Source organism: Panthera uncia, assembly GCF_023721935.1.
Source record: "Panthera uncia isolate 11264 chromosome C1 unlocalized genomic scaffold, Puncia_PCG_1.0 HiC_scaffold_4, whole genome shotgun sequence".
NCBI lineage: Eukaryota > Metazoa > Chordata > Mammalia > Carnivora > Felidae > Panthera > Panthera uncia.
The window spans coordinates 18,406,753-18,418,995 of record NW_026057585.1 but is presented as its reverse complement, the minus strand read 5'-3'; the positions used below and the strand labels follow the sequence as shown (position 1 = coordinate 18,418,995).

The 12,243-nt window shown below is 32.1% G+C and overlaps 1 protein-coding gene across 2 annotated transcripts in view; it reads right to left on the bottom strand.

The window, feature by feature from the left end:
* The window catches only part of COL11A1 (collagen type XI alpha 1 chain), a 218,620-nt gene that overhangs the window by 31,235 nt on the left and 175,142 nt on the right, over positions 1–12,243 (bottom strand). For both annotated transcript variants that reach the window (XM_049616699.1, XM_049616700.1), the window contains 4 exons: positions 8,908–8,961; positions 7,254–7,307; positions 5,936–5,989; positions 415–468 (listed from right to left, as the gene is read on the bottom strand). In XM_049616699.1, coding sequence (XP_049472656.1) covers positions 415–468; positions 5,936–5,989; positions 7,254–7,307; positions 8,908–8,961 — 216 coding nt within the window. The remainder of the gene's footprint in view (positions 1–414; positions 469–5,935; positions 5,990–7,253; positions 7,308–8,907; positions 8,962–12,243) is intronic.

Here is a 12,243-nt window from a genome sequence, read left to right as displayed (position 1 = left end):
CTTTCAATTTCTATGTAAATCAAAATATGCGCCGGGTATGCAAGATTATTAAACAAAAAGGCTCTGCATTTGTGATTGTTTGTAATGGGTTGGAAAAGAAAAGTAAATAACTGAGTTACAGGTAGGAGTTAAGTCACATGTTTAAAATACTCTAAAAGAGGGATGCCTGGGTGACTCAGTCAGTTAAGTGTCTGACTTCGGCTCAGGTCATGATCTTTCGGTTCGTGGGTTCAAGATCTGCATTGGGCTCTCAGAGAGCCTGCTTCAGAAATTCTGTCCCCCTCTCTCTGCCCCTCCCCACTCTCTCTCTCCCTCAAAAATAAATAAGCATTTAAAAAATAAAATAAAATAAAATACTCGAAAAGGAATTCCCAAACTGTTACCATCCCATGTTGACAATAGGCCAGCACTTACGCCTGTGCCTGCTTCCCCAGGGGGCCCTGGGTTTCCTGCTTCTCCAGGCTCACCCTATAAAGAAGAGAGGAAATGAACTTCAAAACACAGAAATGATATTTTTATGCTTGTAAAACTGCTTTCAATGATGGCCACGACATTTTAGACTAGACCTTAATTCAGTATATTGTTTAAAAGTCAGTAAAAGACTTTAAGAAGGAACTTTTCTTATTACTGACCTCAGTATTTTTATTTCTCAAGTGAGGAGACAGAAGTCGGTGTCTCAGCAAGTAGTTAATAGAGCATTAACCCAAGTTACCACCAAACCACACAAAACAGACATCTGCATGTTTCCTAACCAATTTTATATTGTGCTTTTGTGCTGCATCAATATTCATATTATAATTTAGTTTATTGATTAAATAACTTTCATTTTTACTATGTTAATTTGCTTTATCTTTACAATAACAAAAAAGCAAATCAGTTGGTAGTATACTGATTCTATATTCTATAAAATATATTTAATAGAGATCTGAGATCATAGAAAAGTACTGTACTTATAAGATACACAAAGATACTTAGATACTAATTAAAACTCCTCTTGAGGATATAAATATTATAAATTTGTTCACTTTTATGATCTCCTTGTATAAATATAGATGGCTAGAGGTGCCTGGGTGGCTCAGTCCGTTGAGCATCTGCCTCTTGATTTTGGCCCAGGTTATGATCTCACAGTCATGGGACTGAGTACCACATCAGGCTCTGTGCTGACGACACAGAGCTTGCTTGGGATTCTCTCTCTCTCTCTCTGCTCCTCCCCTGCTTGCTCTCTTTTTCTCAAAAATAAGTAAACAAACATTTAAAAAAGTATGGATGGCTATTTCCTAGCTTAGCAGACTAATAAATAAACCTCCTAGACTAGCATGTTTTAGTTATAGAAGTCTATTACTAATTACTAAATTACTAAATTACTAATCTAGTCTACACCTAGAAAATTATTGTATCCAATTACTCTTCCAAGTGAAATAATGTTTCTATGTTATTTTTACATGATGTTTTATAATAATGCTGTATTCCTACACAAAATCAGTGGAACTAGAAATTTTGAAGTGGAAATAGTTTTAAATTTAAAAAAATGTGAGGTCTGAATTTCCTTTAACTTTCAACTCTGCTCTTTCCAGTAATACTGGTATAAACCCATTGTTCCTAATTTTGGTTTGAAATGCATTATATTAAATATAAACATAACTCCAGGGGAAAGACTGTTTGGTGTACATAATTCCTTATTCTTTGAGAATATGCACATATTTTAATTTCTTGAATTATTTGCATCATGATGGAAATATCAAGTATTTTCTAGGAATTTATTAGTAATACTAGTGTGTGTAAGTTATTTTATCTCTCAAGAGGAGTAGCAAATACCTATTATTTTAGATAAACCTTACAAGAAAAATATTATGTTTACATTATTTAAAAAGCAACGAATATAAGCAAAATATAAAAAGTGTGACTAAAAATATGTAGTTATTTCCCCTGTAGTTCCAACTTTGGTGATATCACCATGCATAAGAAGATGTTTGTATTTGGTCAATAGATGACCTATATTTTCCCCCAGCTTTACTTAGATATAAATAACAAATAAGAATTGTATATATTCATAGTGTACAATTTGGTGTTTTGATATACGTGTACATTGTGAAATAATCTATCTCGGGTGGATGGAATGATATATAAGTAATAGTTTTATGACCCATGATTCATAGCTCTGAAATAAAACTTAAGCAGTTTGTCATTCAAATCAACTGTAAAATTCCATATTAAATGCTTTAAATTTTAAATATACACAATATACTGCATGATCTCACTTATACCTGGAATTTAAAATAGCCAAACTCATACAAGCAGAGAGTAGAATGCTCATCACCAGAGGCTGTGGTGTGTGTGTGTGTGGGGGGGGGGATGGGGAAACGTTGGTCATAGGTTACAGACTTTCAGATACACAAGATGAATGGGTTCTGGAGATCTAATACACAGAATTGTGAATATAATTAACAACACTGTATTGTATGCTTGACATTTGTTAAGAGAATACACTTAAGTGTTCTCATGCCACATTCAAAAAAGGTAATTATGTGAGGTAATGAATATATTAATTAGCTTGGCGTGTGGGGATTATTTCACAATGTACACATATATCAAAACACCAAATTTTACACTATGAATATGTACAATTCTTATTTGTTATTTATACCTCAGTAAAGCTGGGGGAAAATGCAAGTCATCTATTGACAGGGTACAAAACATCTTCTTATGCATGGTGATATCACAAAAGTTGGAACAAGAGGGGAAATAACTACATTTTTTATGTCACACTCCGTATATTTTGTTGTTCCGCTTTAATCTTTGTCCAGTGTAAAGTTAAACAAAAGTAGATTCTGTAAGGATTGTTTCCATTTTACTGAGGGAAATGATAGGTGGTAAAGAGATGGATTTAAAATAATGATCGAAATTTAAAGACAAGTTTTTACTACAAAGTCTCTTCACTTTGAGAATAATGCATTAATATTCATTTGCCCAAAATACATTTGAAAACCACCTTTGTGTATATTAGAGCCAGTATGCATAATATAAATAGCCATTACTTAAGATAAAATTAATATTATCTAAAATGTACCATATTAAATCTTTTGAAAGGCGATGGGACAAAATTACAGGTAGCAAAATAAAATATTGCAACAAACCATATTATATAAATTGAATCTGCATTTCTGGCATCAACAAAGCTACACCATATTTATTCTGAAGAATAATAACTGATATACAATGATATATATCCTGTGAGGAACAATGCATATGAAGGAGGTTCTAGATTATAAATTTATTATTACTTATGTAACATTTTACCCCTTTGTAACACTTATTCAGGTTAAAATTCCCTTCAGAAGGAACAACAAATTGTAATCTAGTCACAAAGTACACATTAAATATTAAGGTAATATCTTTGTTAGGTAGTATTTCCTTGTTTTGAGGAGATCATTGAAGTGCAAATCCATCTATAGCAAATATTACATTACATGGAAAACACATTAAACATATTTAAGCAAATTGGAGCATGACTCAGGATATTAGTTTTCTTTTCTCTCTTTTTTTATTGAATTAGTGATTGGGAATAAATTTTCCAAAATAGAAATGGGGAGGCATACAGCCAGAATCAAAGCTGATATCGGAAATCTGTAATCTATAGTAAACTATATTACCCTAGATTCTGAAGAAAAATTATAATTAGAATTTTATTTCTATCATGCCACAGAAAAACAATTTTAATAGAAAAAAAATTAAAACTCTTTTTTAGTGTAACAACGTTAGATCAGGTACATTTTAATTATAAGAGGTTAAAGCACTATCTTGGTTCACTGTATCATTCTCTTAAGACTCCAAGATAGACAAGTGTTACCAGATAGTTTTTAAACAAACAGCTTGGCCAAACTCCAAACTTTTGGCATCCATGTTTGTCACCAAAAGTAACATGAGATAAAATCATAGAAGTCACTGAAGTATTTAAACCTGTTCCTACTGTACCCACAAGTTTGAGGAAACCAGTAAGATAAACTGAAAAGGCTATTAAATTTAGAATTAATTTATTTAGAATTATTTCAGAATTTTCTATGTGGACAAAACTAAAACGAGAAAGTACTTGCTACAACTATCTAGTCAACATTAAAGCCAAGGGAAGAGGGGCACCTGAGTGGCTCAGTGGGTTGAGAGCCAGACTTCAGCTCACGTCATGATCACCCAGTTCGTGGGTTTGAACCCCGCATGGGGCTCTGTGCTGACAGCTCAGAGCCTGGACTCTGCTTCAGATTCTGTGTCTCCCTCTCTCTCTGCCCCTCCCCTGCTCATGCTCTGTCTGTCTCTCTCTCTCTCTCAAAAAATAAGTAAACATTGGGGCGCCTGGGTGGCGCAGTCGGTTAAGCGTCCGACTTCAGCCAGGTCACGATCTCGCGGTCCGTGAGTTCGAGCTCCGCGTCAGGCTCTGGGCTGATGGCTCGGAGCCTGGAGCCTGTTTCCGATTCTGTGTCTCCCTCTCTCTCTGCCCCTCCCCCGTTCATGCTCTGTCTCTCTCTGTCCCAAAAATAAATAAAAAACGTTGAAAAAAAATTAAAAAAAAAAAATAAGTAAACATTAAAGCCAAGGGAAGAAAGGGGAAAGGTGTGAGTCTGTCTTCATCTGTCTCAGACAGTTTTACCCTCAGAGGCCTCTTGCCTTTGCTGCTAATTCTTCCCATGACAACTGCACTCAATGAAAAATGTGCTTTAAATTTTACCTCAACTCACACTTTTTCAGCACAAAACATTAAATTTAAAAATATAAATGGTCAGTAAAAAAACTACACTGTTTATGCAGTAAGAATTAGATAATTTTAAAATGCTTCTAATTTCGTAATGAAGAAAGTATTTGAATAGTTGATAATACAGGATTAATTATAATCAAAATGGTAGAATGTGAGTGTTCAGTAAATATAAACATCAAAATACCACATTCTGATCTTATTGCATTTTTTCTGGGGGGTAAATCTTTTAATTAACATAAAGTAATTTAAGTCAAAAAATCTTTAAGACCAAACAACAGAATCATTTTTAGGATATGTCTATACTTCTGATATCACTTAATAACTATAAAATTCAGGAAATACATTTTTTCACCATATAATATTTTATGGTATGAAATGCAATTTTCATCCCTCAAAACTGGCAAATAATTTATATTTTTAAATAAAGCAAATACCAATGTCAATTTTCTTAAAAATTGTATTAAGAAATGAGCATGGGTGCATAAATAAGAAATCAGAGAATCATTTGACATTTTTATAAAAAGAAAGTTGTTTTAAGTGAGATGATTTTCAGGAGAAAACGAAGTTATTCTGAGCCCAGATGTTATGGCACATGCCAAGTATTTTGAAAAGTGCCAAAGGCAGGTCATATTATTAGTAATGAAAATATAACTCCAAACATGACAAAATGAATGATTAATTCTTTTGTGATTCAAAGGATTCTTTTTTCCTGTTTAAGTCAGTCACATCAACCAATCTCTTCTTTTTGAAGAATGAGTGCTACTTAGAGACATTTAGTCTAGTCAGACATACATGGGAGTAAATCCTGACTTAGTTTCTAAGGACAAAATCTTGATGCAATTATTGAAATTCTCTAAACTTCAACTGTCTCAGCTGAAAAATGTGGATAATAATAATACCATCATCAGAGGTGATTGTGTAGATTAAAGGAAATAATCTATGTATATTGCTCAACACAATATCTGGAAATAAAAATCATGATATCTCAAAATCATATTTAACTAATATTTATATGAATAATTTAACTAATAATATGAATAATTTAACTACTAGAGTGGATGGGCTGTGATTCATATAACTATGTATAAAATACTTAAAAAGAGTACTATTAGATGCACTTAAAATATTAGCCAATTTCATCAAAGTTCTTAATTCTTGCTGTTTCAAAGTGTCTATCACTACATTTCTTACCTTTTCTCCAACACCACCAACTGAACCAATGGATCCTGGGGGTCCTTGTGGTCCCTGCAGTGGAGGAAAAGGAATACAGTTATCCTTATTCTTGTAATAAAATAACATATTCATAGATACATATCTAGTAGTTCTCAAAGAGGGAGAAGGATATGCAAGATTATTCTAAGACATTTAAACGATGGGACAAAATGATGCTCTTTATTGAGTTGCCAAATTTACTAGATAGCAAATAACTGAATTATATTATATGGGTTTTTAATTTCACCAGAATTTTGAATATGTGACAGAAGACTTTCCAACTCTAGTCATACTGGCTGATACTCAGATCATAATTTCAATCTTTTTCCCATTGAATAGGTCAGATTTAGAGGATAGCTTGTAGATTTGGGGAGTGCATCTAAGTATGACTCTGGTTAAAAATTATGTAATCCAGGGGTGCTTGTGTGGCTCATTCAGTTAAGCATCTGACTCTTGATTTCAGCTCAGATCATGATCTCATGGTTTGTGAGATTGAGCCCCACATCAGGCTCTTTGTGAAAGCATAGAGCCTGCTTGGGATCCTCTTCTCCCTCTCTCTGCCCCTCCTCTGCTCGTGCTCTCTCTCTCTCTCGCTCTCTCAAAATAAATAAACTTAAAAAAAAAAAAGAATTATGCAATCCATGCAAAAACCAATCTGAACCATCTCTTAGCCTTTATATCATCTCTTAGTCTTTATATTACTTAAAGGGAATAAAACCCAAAAGCTCTTTTAGTACATCTGCTCTTTGTCTATTTTATCCAGTTCTGGCCTGCCCGAATTGCAACCAGGCATGACAGAAGAGCAACTAAAAACAAGAATAAATGATTTTTTCATTGTGAAAAGGTGAAATCAGAAGAGAGTTTTCAAAATCTAGAAATTTTTTAATGGTAACAATAAGATAAGTATAGCATTGCATTTCAAATCCTGTAATATTGGAAGAGTGGTTCAATTATGAAGCAAGCAAGAGAGCAGGGGGGAGACTGTCTTTATACAATTGAGAGAAAACATTTTACATGGTAAGAGGTGCACATATTATGCACATAATTCTCTAACATATTTTATAATGAATGTGAACTTGGAACTTCTTTTATACTTGTTTTAACTAATTCCCTACAAAGCCTGTTTATTTTTCTGTAAAATGAAATGTAGTGAGTAGATTATTTTTGAGCTCTTGTTCACTTAAATATTTATCAATAGTGCAATCATCTCCATTATGTCTTAGATACCATCCGCCATTAAATAATACTGACAATTATGTAAGTTCAAAATAATGAACATATATTTCACAGTTCTTACATCAGCTCCATTGGGACCTTGAGGGCCTCTTGGGCCTGGAGGACCAGGTGGACCCTGTAAGAGATGAATATTAAGGTTTATTAGTGCCAAACCCAAATGCATTTCTGATATTTTCATTTTGTGACCAAGAAGTTTCATGCTCCAAAATCATAATCAGTGGACCATAGCAGGGTTATAAGTCATTCTTGATGGATACGATATCATGTTAGCAGATGATTCTCTACACATATCTATGGGGAAATTCAGACTGCAGGCAAGCGATATGGTTAAAAATTTGAAAATTAGGCTATTGCTACTATCTGGTACAATGAATTCATAATGGAACAGAAATATGTTATACTAGAATATGCTAGAATGCTAGATTTAAAAAGGAGCATAAATTTGGAATAGAAATGGTGCTTGAGTAGATTTAAAATTTATTAATTCTACAAAAGTATTTTTTATTTGTATATTTTGTTTTTTTTATGTCAGCTCTCATGTTCTATATGTTAGAAGTGAAATAAGATTAACTACTTAGTAGTCTTCCTAAGATAAATGTACTTTCCCCTGGCTGTGCATTAAAATTACCTCAGGACTACTTTTTACAAAATACTGATGACCAGAACCCCTTACCCTCAAGGTTGTGATTAAATTAGTCTGTAGTGAATACCAGGGCATTAGTGTTATTTCTAAAGGTCACAGTTTATTTTAATGTCATTGTTGGAAACTTTCTTACTATTAGCTTTTACTAACATGTCAGAGAGAAATGTATTAATGATTCAGGGAACCACAGCAGTCATACCTAGAAAGGAGTTTTCTATGTATCTGATGCTGCTTAAAGAGTATTAGTCAGTTATGTGAGTCAGCAATGTTTATTATGTTCACTGTTTTTAAGTTCATTGTGATGAAAAGAATTATTTCTTTTTTGAAGAAAATAACATCTAAAATGAAAGTATAAAAATATCAAAATACGTATTCTGATGGAACTAAGAACTGGGGGCAATGTTTATTGAAAGGAAGGAACAATTAAAAATACATTCATTACATTTCATTATAGATTTCAATGACCTTGGGTTAATTGTTTCCTTATCCAAGGTAATGCTTAATAAACAAATATATGTATTTCAAAATTTCAGTTAACTCTTAGATTTATACTTAGAGCAGAAAGCCAGAATCGATAAATGCAAATTATTTTGTCATAGCATTCTAATTCAAATAGGATTCCTTATTAAATTAAGAATTTAATTAAAAGTACAAATATTTAATACTATGTTAACATTTGCTACTTATCCAAATGAAGGGTGACTATTATCTATTCTTTACCTGGTCCACTTCAAAGTCTGGAGCTAAAGACTAATAAATAACTGAAGTTTGGCAGTTTATATACACCTCAATAATCCATACACTTAGAAAAAATATATATGCAACAATATATCAACCACTGAATGCTGTATGTTTATAAAACATTAGTCCAAAGTGAGAAAGAGAAAAGAAAGCGATATGTGATGAAAGAAACTTCAATGGTCACAGATACAGATTGGGCAGGGAAAGGAGAAGGCATCAATCTGAAAAGTCATGGCTTTTAGGACTATTTTGTTCAGATTACTAACCCTTAAAGATATTAGTAATGTGAAAATTCACAATATCCATAATATCCTATAAGATATAAACTTACCATGGGACCAACATCCCCATTTTCACCTTTTTCACCAGGTGGGCCTGGCAGACCCTAAGAAAATATAATAAAAAAAACAATAAACGTCACTCATGTATTTAAAAAGAAACTTTTGGCCAATTTCTAATATAAAACCAAAATTAGATATAAAGTCAAATTAGAACATGAAATTAAGATTTAGAAGTTATCATGTGTCAAAATACTTGAAACGCAAGTATTAACTACATATAATAAAATCTTATATGTACATTTACACATAGAATTCATGCTTTCTATAATATTATACTGTTTGATTTTAGTTACAAGAATGAATATATCATTTAACCTGGGAATTTATGGATGCTTAATCATTTGCTCCATCTTTTATGAACATATACACATGTATACAAGGCTGCCATGGCAAAGATTTTCTGAAAAAATCTTGTCCCAAATTATTTTAGAACATCCTATCCAGGTGAGGTTTTATAGTTGGGTACCGATTTGACAAAACTCTTTTGAAAATAAAACTTCCAAAAGAGGTTAGAGTGGGAGAGAGCCAAAGCATATGAGACTGTTAAAAACTGAGAACAAACTGAGGGTTGATGGGGGGTGGGAGGGAGGGCAGGGTGGGAGGGAGGGCAGGGTGGGTGATGGGTATTGAGGAGGGCACCTTTTGGGATGAGCACTGGGTGTTGTATGGAAACCAATTTGACAGTAAATTTCATATATTAAAAAATAAAAAAAATTTAAAAAAAGGAAAAAAAAATAAAAAAAATAAAAAAGATTATCCCTAAAAAAAAAAAAATAAAAATAAATAAAAATAAATAAAAATAAAATAAAAAAAAAATAAAAAGAAAATAAAACTTCCAATACATTTCCAGGATTATAAATCTCTTCTGAATTTTTAACCTTGTTACTTTCACTTCTAGTCCTAAAAAACTACCAGGTCATAAAACCTGCTGTATTGCATTTCCTTTATTCTCTCAAATTCATTTCCTTGATATCCAATAGCAGTGTCACTACCTTAGGAAGGGTTCTGTGTTACTGAGTAAACTCACAGGGCAGGTTACACTCAAATTTCACCTATGTCTTTATGGAAAAATTATTTTATTTCCTCTTGGTCTTCCTAACTAGTTCTTCCATGCAGAACTGTTCATATTTCCTGTTTCATATCTCAACCATATATTGCACATACTTGAATTGTATACTTAAAAACACAATGATGTCACTTGTTTATATACTTACAATTATAAGCTACTTTGCAGTAATTATCAATATTTTATCTCTAGCAATTAGCAGAGGACCAGGCAAAAGTAGGAGTTCATGAAAATGTTGAATTAATGATGAATGAATGAATTCTAAGAAAATAAATCAACAGGAAAAGCTACATGTAATAAAGTGTTGATTGTAACAGTAGTTAAGACTATTAAGATTCTCTATTATTCTAAATGTTTAATCATAGAAAACATAGCTAAATAAGTTTTGTTATATAAGATATTGGGATATTATAGGGCTATTAATATGTTGCTAATACTCTAAATATGAATGATATATAATAAGTAATAAAACACAAATATAAATAAATATGCATAGTGTAAATTTATCTGTGAAATATGTGTTTAAAATAGGCATGATAATTATTAGACAGAAATAGTAAAAGTGGCAACAGTTTTTAATATGGTAGGATTATGGATTGTTCTAATTTTTTAATGTTTTTAGTATTATTGCCATTATTTATTTACAACTTACACACTCTATATATGCTCTATTTTTAATACTTGTAAAATAGTATTTCAGACATAATCTATGTAAGAAATAAAAATGCACAATACAAAGTTCTAAATCTCTGCTGGTATTTTAGTCACTTATTAACTTGGCACTACACTGCAGTGGCTGCAAATTATTTGACCGTGACCCACAGTAATAAATACATTTCACTTATTACCCCCTAAATGTGCATGTGCAAAATAGCTGAAAGATGAGTTTCAAAAAGTAATACCCTTAATGCATAGATGATGGTGATCTTTGATATTTTTAATCTGTTTTACCTTATCCTGTTATATTTCATTTTTTTAATGCTGGTAATAACACACTATATGGTTTTTGTGACCTACTAATTCCACATGACTCTCAGTTTGGAAAGCGAGTGCTTTATTGAGTATATTTGTAAACCTTTTTTAATGTGGCATGTATTTATCTTTATGACAAAATCTTAGTTACGGATTTATAATGAACAATGTATACCAGGATTTAATCTCCTTTTTCTCAAAAGTCACTTGGATGTCTAGGAAAATAGCCAGTTATTCCCAAATGGTTAACATCATTTGAAAGTAGCTTCTAGAATCACTGGAGAAGTTCCTAGGAGGACATAGCTAGGCGGTATTTTAGAGTTTAGCCTGCCTAAAAACTACCTGGGAGAGATTGCTAAAATTTTAGATTCCAAGATGCACAACCTCGGAGATTATATTTCATTGATAGAGCACAGAAAACTAAATTCTTAAGTAGGCAGGTAGATTTTAACATTTAATATTTCAAGTTGATTTCGCTAAGTAGCATGGATTGCAACTTAAATTATAAACATCATATAAATTAATACTCACATTCTTATCTTTTGTCTATGTTTCCACCACCTCCTTTTAGTATAGAGTGAATCTGATTTGGAATCCCCAAATTGAAGAGTATAAAAATAGTAGAGTTCATAGTTTTCTTTTATTTCTGTAACAGACCCAGCTCTGTATTGCCAGCATATTTTTAGGCATATGAGTATTCCTAATATTAGCTCGATAGGGACCTCCCAATAGAAAAACATTGAAATATTTCTTTCTTTCTGATGAAGTCTGGTTATAGTTTAAGTTGATTAAGACAGAATGTTCTTATCATTAAAATTAATAGAGACATAATGAGTCAAATTCTTTTGTTGCAGGAAACTAAATGTGCTAAATGGTGCTACAGTGTTAATCAGTGTTCACATGTCCTAACTTTCTCCTAAGGAATAATTTATGCATGGAGATATTCTGTTTTAAGGTCTGTCAATTTAAAATCATTTGCCACTTAAGTGGTAAGATAAAAAAAAAAAAAGAATTTAGGTCAAGAACTGTCCTTCTTTACATCTCCTTCATATGTAGACAAATTGTAAACATCAAACTGAAAAATGGAGTCACTTAATCAGAATATTAGATGACTATTATTTATGTATTATAATTGCTAATATCTATTCTGCCATGAAGACTCAATTAAAGGGTGCAGATGCAATTGTGAACATGTTAATTACATTAGCATCTTTTCAGATTCCTGATTTAAAGAGGTAGCTGTGGGAGAATATAATCAATTTTGTAGTGAACTAATTTCTTGAGTCAC